Source organism: Sphaeramia orbicularis, chromosome 16 (genome assembly GCF_902148855.1).
Source record: "Sphaeramia orbicularis chromosome 16, fSphaOr1.1, whole genome shotgun sequence".
NCBI lineage: Eukaryota > Metazoa > Chordata > Actinopteri > Kurtiformes > Apogonidae > Sphaeramia > Sphaeramia orbicularis.
This window is the reverse complement of record NC_043972.1, coordinates 28,582,743-28,602,552: the sequence shown is the minus strand read 5'-3', so window position 1 is coordinate 28,602,552 and position 19,810 is coordinate 28,582,743. Positions and strand designations below refer to the sequence as shown.

The 19,810-nt window shown below is 35.7% G+C and overlaps 1 protein-coding gene across 4 annotated transcripts in view; it reads right to left on the bottom strand.

Moving 5' to 3' along the window:
- Nucleotides 1-3,784: 3,784 nt before the first annotated feature.
- The window catches only part of LOC115435362 (F-actin-uncapping protein LRRC16A-like), a 91,558-nt gene continuing 75,532 nt past the window's right edge, over nt 3,785-19,810 (bottom strand). For 2 of the 4 annotated variants that reach the window (XM_030157715.1, XM_030157716.1), the window contains 10 exons: nt 18,776-18,793; nt 15,392-15,458; nt 14,988-15,214; nt 14,663-14,772; nt 13,919-14,173; nt 13,619-13,829; nt 10,519-10,555; nt 9,815-10,084; nt 8,136-8,285; nt 3,785-5,468 (listed from right to left, as the gene is read on the bottom strand). In XM_030157715.1, the coding sequence (XP_030013575.1) occupies nt 5,299-5,468; nt 8,136-8,285; nt 9,815-10,084; nt 10,519-10,555; nt 13,619-13,829; nt 13,919-14,173; nt 14,663-14,772; nt 14,988-15,214; nt 15,392-15,458; nt 18,776-18,793 (1,515 nt within the window). In that variant the 3' untranslated portion in view covers nt 3,785-5,298. The remainder of the gene's footprint in view (nt 5,469-8,135; nt 8,286-9,814; nt 10,085-10,518; nt 10,556-13,618; nt 13,830-13,918; nt 14,174-14,662; nt 14,773-14,987; nt 15,215-15,391; nt 15,459-18,775; nt 18,794-19,810) is intronic. The other 2 variants (XM_030157717.1, XM_030157718.1) reach the window with 1 other exon arrangement.

The following is a 19,810-nucleotide window of genomic DNA, read 5'->3' as shown; positions in this document are numbered from 1 at the left end:
TGACAGATGTTTTTTTTTTTTTTTTTTTGTGACTTGTTGAAGCCACACCTCTTGTATCTGTGACAGTAATAAGAGAGAGAGGCAGAAAAAGAGGCAGCTCTGTGCACTGGATTTGCCCTCTGCTGGCTGAATTCATGCACTGAAACTTAGATATTCAACACAACCTTCATAGTGTAGTGTGGGGATGTAACGATATGAAAATTTCATATCATGGTTATTGTGACCAAAATTATCACGGTTATTATTATTATCGCGGTATTATTGAAACTGTGCTCAAAATGTTCAAAAAGTACTAAAACACACACTGAAATAATTTAACCAAGTTGTGTTTAAAAATAAATAAATAAATAGAATAAAATAATAGGCACAATGTACCTTCTGTTGCAGAAACATTCAAATATTAACCCTTAGTGGCCTGAGCCTATTTTGTCTGTTATTCAGTCCTTTTGATTTTGCCTTTATATACTATATAAACAAATGTTTACTATACCCATGTTTGGAATCTTTTTTTTTTCTCAGCACAACTTCATCTATATCATCTGCCTATTATTTTTTTCACTTTAACCTACTATATCAAAATAAAAGGCTAGAAAACACAAAAATATATATAAAATCCGATTTGAAAAATGTATATACATTATTGCATAAATAAAACAAAGATGTTTAACGAACCTTTTCAAAGACTTTAAAAGTGAATATTGGTTCTAAATATTAGGTATAGAAAACCAAAATTGTAATAAATTAAAACTATACTCAGATATTTGACATAAAAGCAGATCTTTACATAAGCGTTTTCTCCCCTAAAAGTGCCGCAATCAAACACGGTTAACATGATAATTAGAATTTAAACTGTAATACTAACCGTCTGCAATTTTACCGCGGTTTATCGTTATAACGGTAATCGTTACATCCCTAGTGTAGTGTCAAAAAAACAAAAACAAACTTGCAGACAATTTAAAGCCTGTAAAATTATTTTAATCAATATTAATTTTTGCATGAAGAGATGTCTAATAACAGCAGACTTAGTGAAACATATTGATCTATGACAAATTGGGACAAATAATCCATCAAGACTGATGATGAGCCAACATGTTTATGCATTTTTTTCCAGCTCAAGGAAAACAGTTTTGCATCATTTCTTTTCTGAATCATGAAAGTAACATCAAATTGATTACATGTAATAACAAATTAATACATACAGAGAATTAATTTCTACTTTTATAAACACAATGTACATGTGAGAGGAAAAACAACAATGGACTGAGACATCCCCGTCTGCTTTTTTTAACTTCGAAAATAAGTTACAAATCCCTAGTATAGTAGTGTACTTAGTACCAAACAAATATAGAATTTGCAGTGTTCACATAGGTGTGTGAAAAAAAAGCAAAAAATCAGTGTGTATATTACATGTACATACACACACCTACATGTATGAAAGCACATATATACATACAGTACAGCTCACAGCCACATCATGCAGTCACACACGTAGACTCGATGCTACTTGTTATTTTCACCTTGTCGTCTCCACACGTCAAAAAGACATGAAATAGATGCTCATTTTTCAGGATAGAACAGAAAATCGACAGCAGTTCCTCACACAAGCAGACAGAAACACAGCCAGCTGCTTCTGAAATCCCACACAAAAAGCAAAAACAGGAGAATCATATCTTTTACATCAGAAAAACTGTTAAAAACTGAATACAGCACACGGCCACATGGGTTTTATCGTACTGTAAAATATTCTTTTTTCAGATGAGGAACTGATTTGGGACTAAAAATTGAAGCAGCCATGTAGATCAGTGACAGATGAACTATGTACAGAGAGAAACGGTGTTATTTCTGAGCAACAGTTAGTGGCAGGCAGTGGCTGATCAAAGCCTGCAAAAAGACATCGATAGACACCATAGGAAAAGGTGCAACAGTCCGACCTTTGGCCCTGACATTAAGTGACGTGTAGAAAACAAGCTGTGCCCCTGTCACACTGATTGCTTTGATATAAAGGTCAATTATATGCTATTAGATAAAATCCTGTTAGTGATTAGTGTAGCCTGGAATTCAACACCAGAAAAAAAAAAAGACAAAAAGTGTGTCTGGTTTTGAAATTAAATATTTGTAGGTTTTCAGTGGTTTTAATGTTGGATGGATGACAGAACAAACAAGTATTTTCCTCTTTTTTTGGACATCTGCTGCAAATAAATAAATCCTGTCATAAAATACACAGCCTAGCTAAAAAAAAGTCCCACATTCTAATTTTTCATTGGACCACCTTTAGCTTTGATAAGCCTATTCAATATTTCTATAATTATTTAGTCACTTAATGTTACTGAATCTAGACCTGAAGCAACCACAGATCATAACAATGCTTCCACAGGCTTGTACTGTAGGCACTAGGCATGATGGGTAATGACATCATCTGTCTCTTTCCATCACTCTTGAACATAGGTGCCAAACATGCGGCCCGGGGGCCAAATCTGGCCCGCCAAAGGGGCCACTCTGGCCCCTGGGATGAATTTGTGAAATGCAAAAATTACACTGAAGATATTAATCATTTAAGCTCAGGTTCCACATACAGACCAATTTAATCTGCAGTGGGTCAGACCAGTAAAATATTATAATAACCTATAAATTCTCACAACCCCAAATTTTTCTCTTTGTAAATGTAAACATTTTCATGTCATTTAATTAAATTTACACTAAAACAAACTATCATTTCAGAAAAACTCAAATAACCTGAACAAATAGGAACATTTTGAAATGTCTGAAGTGTAATTTTACCAATATTCTGTCACTAAATTTTTTGTGTATTTGTTGATCCACTGTGTGTTGTAGTTTACATGTGTAAATGATAAACTGAGACATAATATTGTTAAAATTGCACTAATTTTCTTAAGAAATTTCAGTTCATGTTATTCACTTTATTTTAAAGGATAGTTGGCAGATGTAAATATTTTCATTGCATAATTTAACTTTTTTCGCTCTAAAATATAGAGAAAGTTTGGAGTTGACAATATTTATATATTATAATGTTATTATTTTACTGGTCCGGCCCACTGCAGATCAAATTTGGCTTAATGTGGCCCCTGAACTAAAATGAGTTTGACACCCCTGCTCTAGAACAAGGTCAGTCTAGACCCAACAGACCACATGACCATTTTCTTTTGAAACACAGTCCAGTATTTATGCTCTTTATCAAATTGGTGGTTTTTAAAGAAATCAGATGCTACCTCGTGCATCAGTTAAGGTTATAAAACATGTTCATCACTGCAGTAATTATCCAATGAAAGAGTTTTATTTATTTCCTTAGTTAAATCCAGTGGGCATCTCTTCTTAACCAGGCTGTGTATAATATTAAAGTAGCCAAACTAGTGTAATTTGGCTTAAATTAATGTCCGTTTTGTCCATATATATTAAAAGAATAAAGATATGTTTATGATTTGCAAAGAAAATGCTACATGTTGAAGGTGGAATTGCAGAATACAGTGTGAAAAGGGCATTTCTTGGTCTTTAAGAGGAAAAAAGGAATCTATGGGACCTGTGTTGTTTTGGTAAAGTATTCAGGTCTTAAAAACAGAGTATACAGAAAAGCCCAGAGGTCCATTCGGTCAGAAAACAGTAACCATTAGTTCACTTTCACTTCAGGCACTGTATTCTCTATTATTTTTAACCACTATTATTATTATTTTTAACAGACGTAGGTAGATTGCTGACTGTTGCTGTGAGTTTCTTCTGGTTGGAATAAAGAATAAATGTCCTGAATTGAAAGAAGTGAAAGTAAACTGGATTTGAAAGCCCTGAAGGAGATTTTTCTTTTTTTCTTTTTCTTTTTTTTTTTTTTTTTTTTAGGAGATTCTGAGGTGGAAAAGTAGTTTGAAGGCTGGAGTTACCTCAGTGTCCTGCTTTCACACAAAGAACAAACTCACTCCCGTACAAGCTCCTAAAACGGGAAACACAGTGACAGATCCACGCGATAGGAACTCACGTGTCACTGTGAATATTTGATGTTTTTGTTTTTTTTTTTGAGTATGTTCCTTGCTTTCATCGAACTACTAGCGCATCAGAGGGCTTTTCAGAAATGCAAGATGTTAGTATTTATTAGAAGTGAGGACCCATCTGCTTTTAAGAGCAAGCCACAAACTATATATTGGACAAACACTGCATGCTAAAACCTTATCTTAATACTTGTTTCCTCTTGGTAAATTCACCCAGAACTTCAGGTGACGGAAACGACAAGAAAATCTGAGCTGAAATATTTACAGTGGATCTATCTTGAACTTAAAAGACAGACAGATCCTTTTCCACAGTGTCTGGACACATGTAGTGTTAGTTAACAGTGCTGAAGCCTTAATGATTAAGTATTACTGACGTTAAAGTGCACCACAGTCCTCTCAAAGCACAAACACTTCATATGGTCACTCCAACTCCCTCACACAGGGAAACTTGAGTCCGGTGGGCATGTTTGAGGACCGGGGGGGAATGGGGGGGGGGGATTTGTCTTTTGTTTCTCAGTAAAGAGTCCAGTTAATCCCCTCTGTATAACTCACTGTCCTGCAAGAACACACTACATACGGATTTCTGACATTTGTTGGTGCTGAGATTCTCAGCGGAACCTGTATATTCCAGTAAAAAAGATGAATTGCATAATGGATTCAGTAACCTCTGAAGTCCGGTGAAAATAAAGGTTAACTTACACGTCCTAAAAATAGTGGAGAGAAAAATCTATACAAATATGTTGAGAAAAATGTATGTATGTATTTTAGGTTTGAAGTACAGTACTGTGATACAGGTGTGGTTGTTGAGTGTTTGGTCCCTGGGAGATAAGCTACTGTGACAAATAGCGACAAGACAGATTATTAGTACATGACTGTGGTTTTAGATCTACACTGATAGTCAACTGGGTCCTGAAGCGTCACGTCTCATTGGTTTACAAACATCTGCTGAAATGCACTGTTTTAACTTCAGAGAATGCTTTCTTTTTTTTTTTTTTTTTTTTTTTTTGAGGCATGAATTTTTCAGAGATGTGTTGAAGTTGATACTGGAAACGCTGAACAGGAAGGAAGCTCTTAGGAAATTAAGCAGTTTGTTTGCTATGAGTCTCCAAAAACGGTCAATTAACATCATTATCAAATTTGATTTATTCTGAAACTTACAATTACCTGACACTAGAGGATCTCGTACATACTTGACATCAAGTGAAACTTCTTGCAAAGATGAAAAACTGTTAAATTTCCCATTATTTGCTTTTCTGAAGGAGAAGGTGAGGCTTGCCAGCAGGTTTTTGCTTTAAATTTGCCCTAGTTATATTAAAATGATCTCATTATCTGCCTCCTCTCCGGATTCCGAGGACTTCTTTGCTCCCTTGTCTTTGTCAGGTTTCATGGACTGGTCCTTGTTCTTGAAGGGGCCGTGGTCCTCAGAGTTAGTGCGTAGAGGGCTGGGTCTCTGAACAGAGTCTGACGCCGTCTTCACTGAAACAGAGAGGAAAATAAGAGTTAAAATACTGAGGTAGCAGATATAGCTTTTCAATTAACAAAAAAAGGATGAATGCTACTGTCTTAGGTCCTGCAGTGAACACATTTAGTAAAAACACAGCTTTATGTAATGACTGAAAAACATCTGATGAATGTTCACAGCCACCTTGTGTAATAATCTACCACATTCAGTGACAAATAGATAGAATATGTAATAATTTCCCCCCATTTCTTAGTAAATTATAACATATCTATATTATAAAAGCCAAAGTGGCCTCAATGTGTGTGCATGTGTGTGTGTCTGGGGATTCACAAAAAATCCAGAAAAAGCTGACTGCTGCAGGTTGGCATACTTATGTATTTTTGGTCAAGGAAGACAGTAGCAAAAACGGCAAGTTGATAGGACCAGTATTTTAGAAGACATTAGTAATTTTGGAATACAATAGCTTTACAATCATGTTACTAGGGCCAGAACACTTTGGCGGTGACTGCTGGACAAATGAGGTACAGCATGCAGGAATACACAACAGCATAAAAACTACCATATCTAGAACTGTGGATCCCCACAGGTCAACATGCTAGTTGTGGATATTACCCATTGCAGGAAGACTTTTTATAACGAAAATGTTAAACAGTATAAAGAATGAGTATATAAAAAACTAACCACAGTGTTTCTATTCTTTGAACATGCTGTTTGTGTGTGTGTGTGTGTGTATATATATATATATATATATATATATATATATATATATATATATATGTATAAGGGATGTAACAATATCAAAATTTAATATCACGATTATTGTGACCAAAATTATCACAGTTATCATTATTATCGCGATATTGTTGAAATTGTCCTCAAAATGTTCAAAAAGTACTTACACACTAACTGAAATAATTTAACAAAGTTGTCTTTTGAAAATACATGAATAAAAAATAATAGGCACAATGTACTTTCTGTTGGCAGAAACATTCAAATTTTAACATGTAAACATCAAACATACAACCTGCATTAAACATGTCACCTGACAGAGAGAGAGAGAGAGAGAGAGAGAAAGAGAAAGAGAAAGAGAGTGGGAGAGAGAGAGAGCTACCCAGAATGTCAGCCAATGAGAGCGCAGCGTCAATGAACGTCAGCCAATGAGAGCGCAGCATCACAGGACGTCAGCCAATGAGAGCGCAGCACCAATGAGAGCGCAGCGTCACAGGACGTCAGCCAATGAGAGCGCAGCGTCACAGGACGACAGCCAATGAGAGCGCAGCGCCAATGAGAGCGCAGAATCACAGGACGTCAGCCAATGGGAGCACAGTGTCACAGAACGGCAGCCAATGAGAGCTCAATTGATAAAAAATTTTTTTTAATCAATAGAGCTAAATCAAAAAAAAGCAAAGACTGAATAGCTGCTCTTTTCTGAGTCGCAGAGTCACTGTTTTTCAGGTGCATTTGGACAAGGTGAAGAAAAATCCAGGCACTAAATGGTCAAAAATGTTTAAAACAAAGAAGGAAATAATAAAAAAGCCTTTGTTTACATGTCTAACCATATTCATCAGATGGGGTAAGGATGCCAGAGTATACAACTTGTACTTCATCCCACTCCTCATCAAATGTTTTTTTTTGTAACTTTTTTTCTTGTTGTTTTTTGGTTTTTTGATATTTGAAATAAAAAAAAATAAATAAATAAAATAATAATAATAATAAAAATAATAATAATAATAATAATAATAGCAAACAAATAAATAAATAATTCAGGAGTGGGTTGAAACATGTTGGTGTTTTAGAGGTTTTGTTAAAGACAATAGCCGTGTAAATAAAGGCTGTTTATATTTCCTTTCTTCTGTTCAACATTTTTTATCTGAGTGCCTGGATTTTTCTCCTGTCTTTTCTTTTTTTTTTGTCTAAATTAAACTTCTCAAACACTGAATTGGTCTGATGTCTAAAGAGCCACATGAAAACATTACCAATATCATATTTATCTTATAAAGTAAATATAGTATAAATAAAGTTGATGTCAAGTTAAGTTAGTTTTATTGTTAAAAAAATATACTCAAATTTTTGCCAAAAGAAGTGCAAACAAGTTATAGTCATCAACGCAATATGTAATAATTTATTGGAAAACGCAGGGACATTTATATTATGTAGTTTTCAGGTTGACTTTTAAATGTGCATGTTGTACATAATGAAGTGAAAATTGACTACATTTGATCAAATATGGTGTTTTTACATAATGTGTCATTACATGTCTGCTCCTGCTTTTTCATCTCTTACATATCAAACAAAATCCATAATTAAAAACACCATATTTTTCTGCTGCTGTCTGGAAGTCATCAGCTCATTGTGTGATATGAATTTTGCCTGTGAACATAATTCAGATGTGTGTCACCAAAAAAAACAGTGTGGATATGTGTCGTCTGCCTGGAAGCCTGTCACATACTGTAACACACCCCAAATGAAACGCAGTGGAAATGAGTGATGGTTGTGACCCAAATCTCTCAGTCTCTCATTTTATCGTTTAGACGGACAGCAGTCTGGTCACATGGGAACGACGCATTCATGTCAGATAATGGGGAAAAGATCTGACAGCAACATCCAACACGCACCATAGAGGAATCTACTCCCAACTAAAAAAATCACAGTATATCAACAGGTAACAGACGTCCACCCACCTTCCTGAGTGGGTTTGTTGACCGACCCTCCGGGCTGCTGACCGGTCGAACCCTCTTTGTCCTTCTCTGACGTCGCCCTCTTCAGTGTGGGAGGCAGAACTGTGACTTTAGGGGATACACTGCCACTGCTGGGGGAATCAGCGCTCTCATCTGACAGAAAGATTATCAGAAAACATTACATTTAGGTAAAAAAAATACAGACTGATGATTATAGCAGTATTACCCAGGATTTACTCTTTTAACCCATTTTTAATGACAACAAACTATTACAACCCAGCTCTGTTCATGATTGAGAGGCCTCATCTTTAACTGGGTCAATATATAATTGAGGGACTTTTTGAGTTCCCTTTACAGAGTAACATAGTTGACAGGTATAGTTGACATTTTTGCTGTTTTCAGACCTAAAAATCAACATAACCATAACACCACATGGCATTTGTACAGACAGATTCATCTAAATATTATAGATACAATTGAAAATTTTATTTATAAAAAATATTGTAGTGACACTGTTGGCATAAAAGTGCAATAAATACACACTTGACTCACACTACTTTGTATTAAATAACTAAGACAGAACATATGTTGGAGTCTTGCTGGTGTTTTCTTCAGGAGGAAATGACATCATGTGGAGCAGGTCATGTGATTTGGAATTAACACACTTCCTTCAGAGGTGTGTTTGTAATGGGTAACTTAGTTGAAAGTCATTTCTCGGACACAGATACAATTTGTTATTTTCAAAATAAAATTTGATATATTGCAAAAAAAGAAATATCTGTCATGATTATCTTAACTTAATAAAAAGAACACAATCAAAACCATCTTTGAATAAGCTCATTTTATTATTGTTTCGCCAATTAGATGGCGGTTGTTATTAAATTCAGATGGTTATTTAGTTGACATTTTTGTATACCTAGTCATTTATTAATTATTTATTAATCATTTATTCATGAGTGATTGTTTCTGCAATTAAATAATTATGGAATTTTTAAAGACATGATCATGATGAACATAAAGAACTGTTTTGTTTTTTTTACTTTTAATAAAGATGTATGCAAGATATATCCCATGGACTTCAAAAGTCCCTCAATTATATATTGACACACCTGAAAATCATGAGAGAACATTCTTTAACAATTTTACTTTACCTTATATTATGAGTTTTCAAGAGACTCAAAGATTTTTTTATTGTTAATTTGCTAGATGTACAGAACATGCACAGAATTGAGATACTGTTTCTCTCTCACCTTACTATTTAAATGCTTCCAATTAAAAAGAGGTAAGAATAGAAAAAGAAGACAAACTACAATATAGAATTTAATAGATATAAATCAAATCTATTTACAATAACGGTAGTAGTGCAATTTGTGTTGAAGGTGAGGAGGTGTGTAATCGAACAGTTATTTTGATATATACTTTGATAAAACACAACTTTCCCTTTTCATCAGCACAATAAACAGAATGTAGAGTACCATGCTATGTTTAGTGTTATAAATACAATTAAAAGAAGAGTATAAATGTTCAGTACTAACAAAAACATGCTTCTTGATGAAATCTGTTCAAAATGTACATTTATTTGGCCCCAAATTAAACCTCATGTGACCAGGCTGTCTTTGCTTTAACACAGACAAATTATATTTTTCCAGTGAAACACACTCTTCCTGTTGCTGTGTGTGTACCTATGCTCCTGCTGGTGCTGCCGGTCCTTGGTTTCTGAGGGATGGTCGGTCGGGCAGCCAGGGCGGGCTTCGCTCCCTGGGGCACTGGGGGTTTGGGACTTAAGGGTCCACCATGGGAGCTGGAAGAGGAGGTACCCCTGAGACGAGGGACCGTTTCAGGCTTGGTCTCGCCACGAGGCAGGGTCTTCTCTGGAGATGCAGTAAGAGGGTCGGGTTTATTGATGGCGCCACTGGGAGACCTGTTTTCTGGAGTGGGGGGCTGGGGTTTGGCTGTGGATAAAGCACACAACCACAAACAACTGAATGAATGAATGAATGAATGATTTATTTATTTATTTTTTAAAATGGGACAGTTCGTATTAATGAGCATTTACACGTAAATACAAGAGATAAACTAACTTGCATCTCGAGTCCCAAATGGCAGGTAAAAAAAAACAAAACAAAAAAAAACAACAACTTACAAATAAAATAATACCATAACTGAAGTCAGACATACAAAAAGAGAAACAAGCAACAACACATAGTGCACACATATAAACAAAAACAGGTCCAAGGCAGCCACCAAGCAAAAACTGATTAAGGTTTGCACATGAATTATATTATAAATATCCCATTGTCGCTATTACACATGAATTATATTAGTTCACTTGAAGCAAACAAATGCATTTTACCATCTTTCATTAAATATTATCTTGACGGCTTACCTGTTGCGTTGCTGTCAGGTCTGTCAGGGCTGGAAGACTACAGAAGAAAAATGTAAAAATGGAATAAATAAATATGGAATTGTATGATCACTGTGATGACCGCACTTGTAGCCACACAACTTTAATTTATGTTATAATTTAGCAGTTTAAGCTCATATTGCACAAAACAAAAACAATGGCATATAATTCACATAGTGCTTAATTTCATACTTTATATTCAAATTTTATAAATTTAACATTACAGTTTAATATATGCAAAATTAATTAAGTTAATTTGTTATATCTTAATTCTTGTTCCTGTTACTGTGTGAGTAAAAGATGGGCTCGAGGGTGCAGTCTGTATAAATGGAGGAAACGCCAAAGAGCCCATACTAAAACACCATAAAGACAGAGGGATTTGGACTGACTTGGTTTAGATTTACTTTTGTTGTTTGTTAATGCTTAAGTTTGTTTGGATGTTTCTTTGGGCCTCAACAAGTTTTTTGGTGTGCTTATGACTAACTATCTTGTTATTTATTTAGTAGTTAGTCAGTGTTAGTCGTTTCTGTCGTTCTGTTCTGTGTTTAACTGGACTGATGGCCCTGCATATAGAACCTCCTCTGTTCACTTTAGTTCTCTTCAGTGTCTTTGTGTTCAGTCAGTTGGTTTCTTACATTACTTTGATTTGGCCCGAGTTCAGTTCTGTTTATTTGTCCTCTTTTATGGGCCCAGAACATGATTATGGCTTCTGTATACCAATTTTCTTTTTTGGGTTAATTAAAACACCTTTAACATTTTCAAACTTGTTGAAAATGTAAATATTTGGGCACCTACATAGATTGTTACCTCAATTTTACTGATAGTGCAGAGGTTATATCTTAAGGGAATTGAAGGACTTTGGGGTGAGTCTGAGAATTTTTTAAGTCGTATGCAAGAATATAATAGAAAGCTGTGTCTTTTAACATGGTAGCTTGGCATGGATCCCTGGATGTTAAATGTAAACTCTCCAGAACAGTAAACACTGAGTAAAATAATCAGAAATTTTTGAGTGGTGAACTCACTTTGTGGTCACCATTGATGGTGAGTGAAAAAAACACCTTATTTTTAACAAATCAGGTACTATAATAACTCCAAAAAACAGGGAATAATAGCTTTTGTGCACAAGACATTCAGTTACACTTTTATACAGATACAGACAATGCCATGCAAAAACTTGAGTATTTTAGAAAATATTTATATCCTCCTGAGACCAGGGAAAGTAGAAGTTTTGGCTTTTTCACATTAAATAATTGTCTTGATTGGAAACCGTTACAACAACAACAACAGATTTTTCAGATACATTTAAATTTTTTTTTTTTTTTTTTTTTTTTTTTTTTTAAGTAAAGCTGTACAACTCTTAGCCCCTCCAGAGGACAAAAATGCATTGCTGGGTCTCGAGAGGATATTTGAAGTTCTGTAACGCCTGTTTTCAGTGATGCAGGCCAGTTGTTTACCAGAAGGGGGCGCTTTTGTTAAAGAAAATCCTAGATGTACAGTTGGGCTCACACACCCAACCTTTACATTAACGACCTGCCTCCTCAATAGCTCTTTTCATTTAACCTGCATCCACATTCACATACAGTATATCCACAAGCACACACTAACACACACCTGGATGCCGGCCAGAACAAGCAGATGGCCGGGGAAGCTTTAGGGCCTCTGAAAAAAATACCTAATGCTGCAAACACCATAAACCTCTTACAGCGCGTACACATACACAGTTCGCAGAAAAGAGAATAGTTGACCGATTACACTGTACATCTAGTAAACACACAAAAACAACTCCCATTGAAGATGGATGAGCACACACTAAGAGTACACATAGTTATTGTTTGTGTGTCTATATTTTCCACTTCACTCCTTTCCGTGTCGTCTAGTGCATTCAGGGTTGCTTGTGTTTTTATATCAACATGTTGACAGGTCCAATGACTTGCCTGAAGATATACACAAGTCTCAGCTGAATGTGTGTGTACATGTGTGAATGCTATTTTCTGTGTCTTCCAGCTGGAATCCTCAGTTAGACAGTGTTGAACCAAACAGATCTGACAAGTGGAGATTGAACTCCTACAGCGTTTTATCCCAGTTATTTAAAGAAGCATCAAGTACTGCTCACCTCAACCCGCCATACTGTGACTCAGAAGACCAGAAACACGTTTATAATGAATCTTCACCTTGTCTTGGGAAAGCAATTAACATTTTTGGCAGTAATAGAAAAAAATTTGACCATTTTCATCCTTTGTGTTGGAAAAGTGGGGAATATGTAACGCAAATGTGCTTGTAATAACTGTTAATAGATGATGAGGCCCTTATAGCAGTTATAACATGATCTAATGTTATGTGTTATTATGACATGGCAAGTGTAAGAACATCATAAACATATTGTTGGATTTAAAAAAAACTGAAAAGGGATTATATGCAACCTAAGAAAGCTAACATAAGTTTTAAGAGTTATAATTGTTTAGAACAGCCTTACAGAGACACACCAGTTTAATTAACTGATCTATTATGCCATTGTTAAATATTTACTAAGCTTTTTGTTGCTAATATCAAAAATGTCATTATGCCCACATTTAACTTTGCAGCTAACATCAAATTTGAGAACATCCTTTGTAAAGATTAATAAATCCTTTAAACATCACCACAGAGTGCTTTGGAAATTAAAATGCAACAATGTGATGCCGATGTAGTATATGTCTTTTCTAAAACATGAGGTACGTTCTACTTTTTCCCCATGAGGTTGCAATTCTTCGCACTCCTTTCCAGGGAAATATATGTAGTTCATACGATAGATTCTTCTAATATGTAAACAGATTTCCATGTATGTATGAACACAGATCTCTGTATGTGGTTATATATCTATACACATATATTTACAATTTTTTCTATTATTTTCCTCTATTTACATTTGTAAATTTTATACATTCATTAAGTTCTTTTTGTGTGCTTTTTAAATTTTTTTTCTTTATTGTTTTTTAACTTCACACGCTCAAAATAAATGATCAATCATCATCAATGCATGAGACCATGCATTAAATTCTCTTTTGCACTGTGTTGCAGTCATGTTGTATCATTTTTCCTTTACCTTGTGTGCTCTCCTCTCCTGCTTGGCTTTCATCTCTGCCAGGAGGCCGCTGCCCATCATCTGTACACCCGGGTAGCGTTTTCCTCCCTGGGGGCTGCCCCTCCCGTCTGAACCCTCCCATGGCTCATCTATGGAGTCCGGTGTCCTCAGCTCTTCTGACCGGTCGGAGCTGCTGCTGTAGTCTGTGGGCTGGGAGCGACTAGAGGCATCTCTGCAGTGAAGACAAGAAATGGCAATGAAACTGAGATTTACTGTAGGTTCTTGTTCTGAATTCTTGCATTAAAAGCCGTTGATCTCAACCTTGACTTTGGCTCCAGTGCTGGGCTCTTTACTGCCACCTTTGGTGAGGAGGGCTCTTCAGGGATGGTGGGAGCTGGAGCTGAGGATGGTGTGGAGGATGGAGGGGTGGCTTGGCTCTTCTCTGACTTGTCAGATTTGTCAGATTTATCAGATTTATCTGATTTGTCTGATTTGGAGGATCGTTTGATAAGGTTGAGGAATCCTCCTTTCTTTTTCTTCTCTCCATCCTGAGATTCTGAACTTTTCAGGGAACGTCTAAGGAAAATTAGGGAAAAATTGTCACACAAAAAGGAAAAGATTTAACATGTATATTTATTTGTTAAATCTGAGCTTTCCTTTGTCTTAATCTTTATTTCAACAGATTTTTTTGGTTTGAATTTACATTTGCTATAATCTTTTATTTGTCTACTTTCAGTCAACTATTTTTCATTTTATTGTTTATTACTAGTTTTAACTCGTGTCTAATTATCTTTTTTTCAAAAAGTATTAATAATTCATTTAATTTATACTGTTTAGTTTTTATTTTAATTTTGATTAAAAACAAAAGTTGAAATAAAATTAAAAAAAAAAAAAAGAGTTTTGATAAATTTTTGCTGGTCTTGATTTTATCTTCTTAATAGCATTTTGATGTAATTTTATGATTTATGAGTTTTTGTGGCTACAATGTGTACCTAATGTGCTTGTGCCCGTTCTACATAAATGCTATATTCCTTGTTTGCAAGGAGAAACAAGTGCTCTTCTTACTTTGAATCCATCTTGGTGACTTTCTTGGAGAAGAATTCATCCACACCTTCATCCACCCTTCCCATAAGGCCGTTCTGCTCCCCATCCTGAGATGGAGTACTGTTGATTTGCTGAAAAAAAATAACAAAACTTTAAGACTACATCATATTTGAACAATCAGATATATAATTTATCTGATATTTGTGGCATCATGGCATATTTCAATCTGTGTTTAGACAAGTTCTAATATAGAGATAAAATAGAATACAGTATAGAATAATAACATTTAGAACAGAAAGGCAAACACATATTTTTTAATCTTTTTTGTGAGCTTGGTGTTACTTACAGGTACTTTGCTGGACTGTGTTTTCTTGTTCCTCTTGGGCCGTAATTTGGTAAAGTGCTGTAGCTTTTTTTCCTCCTCAGATGGAAGTTCCACCATCCCTCCTGATGGACGCTGGTCCAGTTTGGACAGGCCCTGAGATGGAGTAGGTGGGGTATGAGATGAACCTGCAGTGTCTTCAATGTGGACAGGGACGTCCTCCAGGGCCTTATCCAGGTCAAACTCCATTTCTGTAGATCCCAAGATCATTAGGTTGTAGGTTGAATAAATAAGATGAAACAGAATGATTCAAATAGAATGATTAAAACATGAAGCTTTAACTATCATCCAGCCTCTTTTACAGAATATGTGTATTACATTTGATTGATTCTAATACTTCTCATTACATAAATATAGAAACTGCTTACCAAAGGCACGAGACACTGGACGCAACATTCTGCTGTGAATGCTTTTCCTCTTGGATTTCGGGGTCATCTGAACAGAAGAGCAGAGAGTCATGTACAGTTTAAAGCAATAAAAGACTGAATTGGCTTTGAGGTTTTTATACTGTGCATGTTCTTCTGCTCATAAAAATAAACTGTCCTTGTGAGGCAAAGCATCCTCAGTACACTATTCATACAGCTGGTGGAGACTGAGAGTTGAAACTGAAAGGTTTAAGGTGAAATTAAAACTCAGATTTTTGTTCACATATCAGCTATTTATCATTTTACCAGTCTTATAAAATGTACATACAGTATACTGTGCAAAAGTCTTAAACCATCTTTAGCTTTGCTGTTTTTACATACATATCTATTTCTCATTCTCTTTTCTTCAGACACAAGAAAATATAAGAAAGATGTGCACAGTCTTAAAAGACACACAAAAAACTGAACTAAATGGACTCTAAAGGTTAAAGTGCCTATTTAGTGCGACCCCTGACCCTATGACAGGAAGCAGCACAAACAGAAACATCTAACATGTGTTAAATGGAACCTGGTATAAATCATCAGAATATTAATGGAATAAATCTAATACTGTCTGAGCAAAAGTGTTAAAGACATGTTAAGTAAAGGGAGGTCACACTAAATATTACCAAATACTACCTGAAACTATTCTTTTTATTGTTGTACTTCACATATATCCAGAAATGCTTATCTGCGGTCATTAGAACTTTACTAAATCAGCAAACCTAATGTTGGTCTAGGACTTTTGCACAGTACTGTATCTCTAACCAGGGGTGGACTGGCCTTCAGGAGTACTGGGAGTTTTCCCGATGGGCTGCTGGGTCAGTGGGCCAATGAGAGGGAAAAAAATAACTGCTGTTGCCATTTCCTAGACGGCCCACAAGGCTGTGGCCAGTGGCTCACAACAGGGTGTGTATTGGTGCAGTTGGGTCAGCGGTCGGCCTATAATATGTTTTCCAGTGTTCTATAGGCTAGTTTCACAAGTGACAGGTCAGATAACTTTGGTACATGTGGATGTGTCACACCCTTTTCCCCCTTTCACTTGGTGTTTGGGCTGTCTCGGCTAAATCGCAGCAGAGAGCTATGGTCTGAGCACCTGGAGCTTTCATGCTCATGGCTACTCAGACTGATGCTAGAAAATGACAAAATAATAGATGGCGTTGAGGAGAAAAGTGAGTTGCTGCAAAAATTATTAACTCTGTAAGGTGATGGTATGTTCAGAATTATGTGTATTATTATTATTATTATTATTATTATTATTATTATTATTATTATTATTATTATTATCATTATTATTATTATGTGTATTATTTATTAATGTGTGACTTATTCTTCTTGTAAATACTAACATTAAAATATTAACTCTTTAAGTGCCAGACAGTTAAGGGGCTAATAAGCCTTAAAAGTGCCACAGAATTTGGCCGTTTTTCAGCATTTCGCGTCGTTTTTATAATATTTGAAGAATCCTGCAGGAAACCGCTCGGTAACATCCGACCGATTGCTGATTAGATCCAAAACGCACCGGACGCAGCCGATTCATTATTGATCGTAATTTGCATAATTTATAATAATAATAATAATAATAATAATAATCTTTATTTATATAGCACTTTTCATACATTAAAAACTGTAGCACAAAGTGCTTTACATATCAGTTTAAAAATCAGTACCGCCCCCCACCCACACCCACCCACTCACCCGCACACACACACACACACACATACACATGCAAACCCACATATACATGCAAACCCACAAGCTCACACATACTTAAGAAGACTGACTGAGCACGGGTAGACCAGAACAAAAATGTACAAGTAAAAGTAAAACATCAATTTAGGAGGCGCTGTCTCAGGGAGCCATCCGCACCAGGATGCAGCCGCTGACCCCGGCGACCAGGCACCAGCAACACAGCCCCGCATCCCAACTAGTGGGAGAGGGCCAACTGGGACCCCCACCCACCAGAAAGGAGCGGACCCCAGTGAGAGAAGGCGCCGCCACAGCCCCCGGAGTCCACAGCCGCCCCCCGGCATGGAGGGCTCCCTCTGATGAAACACCGGAGAATAAGAAACATTAAAAAGATATAAAAATATTATTCGGTCGCGTGACCTCAAATTCCCGTCTGTTTGGTCTCAAAAGGGGGACACAGAAAGAACGTCATCGAAATGTGAGAAAAAAATGGGGGTGGATGGTTTGTTTGTACACAAATGTGGCGTGTTCTCCAAAGCCGATCTGATCGGCCCGTGGCACTTTACAGGTTGTTTTCGTAAAGCCGATTTAATCGGCCCATGGCACTGAAAGTGTTAAACATTTGTTATAATCAAGACCTTGGGTGCAAAGATGTGTCATTATCTGTTCAATAATGTGTACATGCATATATGCAAGGGTTTTCCAGAGACATAATTATGTATTTTGGTAAAATATTATTGCTTTTGGGGGAACTTGGTGTTCTGTTCACATCTGTTGGAATTACACATGCATATAGCCTAGGGTTTGTGTGTCAAACATACCCTATAATTACTTTGTTGTGGGCTGATTTGTGTAACATAAACTTAAATAATATCAATGTTTTATGGGACATGACATTTTTTCCAGTTGACTGCTACCCCCCCATCCATGGCCCCTGGAGAGTGGGCTGGTCAGGTACAAATTCCCAGGCTGCTTTTTGCCCCAGTCCACCCCTGTCTCTAACTGATGCAGTCTAACAAATGTTTGAGAATTTGAACATTTTATCTATAACATATTGTACTAGTTGTAAAAAAGTATTTGTGTAATTAATTCAAAGTTAACTGTAGCAGGTTATGCAGGACAGAAAAACTATGCCATTTGTTGCATCTCCTCTAAGTAGCTCTATGTGAAAAAGTATTAACTATTAAAATTCATAGAATAAAATCATCTTGGCCTATTAATTTTAATTTTAATTTTTTATTAATTTAAGCACAGTAGTATTCTGATACATACTGATGTTGTGTTTACAAGGTGGTGATGACAGACAGTGCACTGAATGAAAAACAGCAGTGCAGTGGAGCCAAGCATAGCACAACCAATCTATTTCCTTAAACATTCAGCAGTGTAACACAGCTTTCAGTGACTAAGTGAGAAAATTATTAAGTACTCAACATATCAAAATTTTCTTGACACTGGGCTTTTTTATATCATTTATTTAATCTTGGTAGGGGGTTAAATATCCAAATACAGAAGCTTACTTATGTTGTAGAAAAAGCACAGCACAGACAGTGTAGCAGGCAGAAGCAGTGAAGAGAAACCGAAAAGAAAAAGAGCAGTAAGATAAAAGAAAAGAGATGGAAAGGAGAGCCGGGCACAGAGGGACAGTCCAGAGTTACTTACACTGGTGCAGCACAGACTCTCCATGGAGCAAAGACAGAAAGAGAAGTAGGTACAAAGGAAACCGAGATTGAGGCGCAAGAAAAACAACACGCAATAAGATATAATGAACACAAAGTGGAAAAAAAAAAGACACAGCTGGGACAGCAACAGCACAGGCGCTAAGGTTTTTACATTACAGAAATGAGAAATGAGAGATACAAAACAGAGGATATCGGATGAAAAGAGGAAACACCAGTCAAAAAAGAGGTAAGAAGACACAGACAGAAGAGCATGCAACCTGCATTTACCAACTTTTTAACAAAAAAAAACTAGTACCATCTGCTGCCTATAAAAAAAACAAAAAAAACAAAACTAAAACAGACATTCATCATCTGTCAGGTCAAAAACTATTAAAAAAGATTAGGAATTCACTAATATATTTGTATCAGCAGGTATAGGTATCAACATATAAGATGTCATTTCACAGGTTACCTATATTACGTGTTATATAGAAGTTGTTTGGTTTTTTTTTTCAGAGTGATTTCTATAACTTGTATAACTGTTAATACTGTAAATTGCATAAAATGTATCTGTTCATATTTTGTCCAGTTTTATTTTTACTCTACTAAGCTCTATTCTTATGTGACCTTGTTAAATTAAAAAAAAAAAAAAATTAAAAAAAAAAAAAATATATATATATATATATATATATATATATATATATATGATATTCTTATCTTATTTTTAGTTTTGTAATTTTATATTCACTCTATTCTTATTTCTGTAGCACTGGTGTTTTGTTAATATTGCTGCACTGACTGGAATAGCACTCCTTATTTAATTGTACACACAATGACAATGAAGGCTATTCTATTCTATTCTATTCTATTCTATTCTATTCTATTCTATTCTATTCTATTCTATGAATACAGGTTCATTTAAAGATATTGCAATGAAGGGTTGACACAGTTATGTTAACCTACTTTTTACACATATAATGAATATTTCCCAGGCACAAAAGGGGGACAAATAATAACAAAACAAACAAACAGAAAA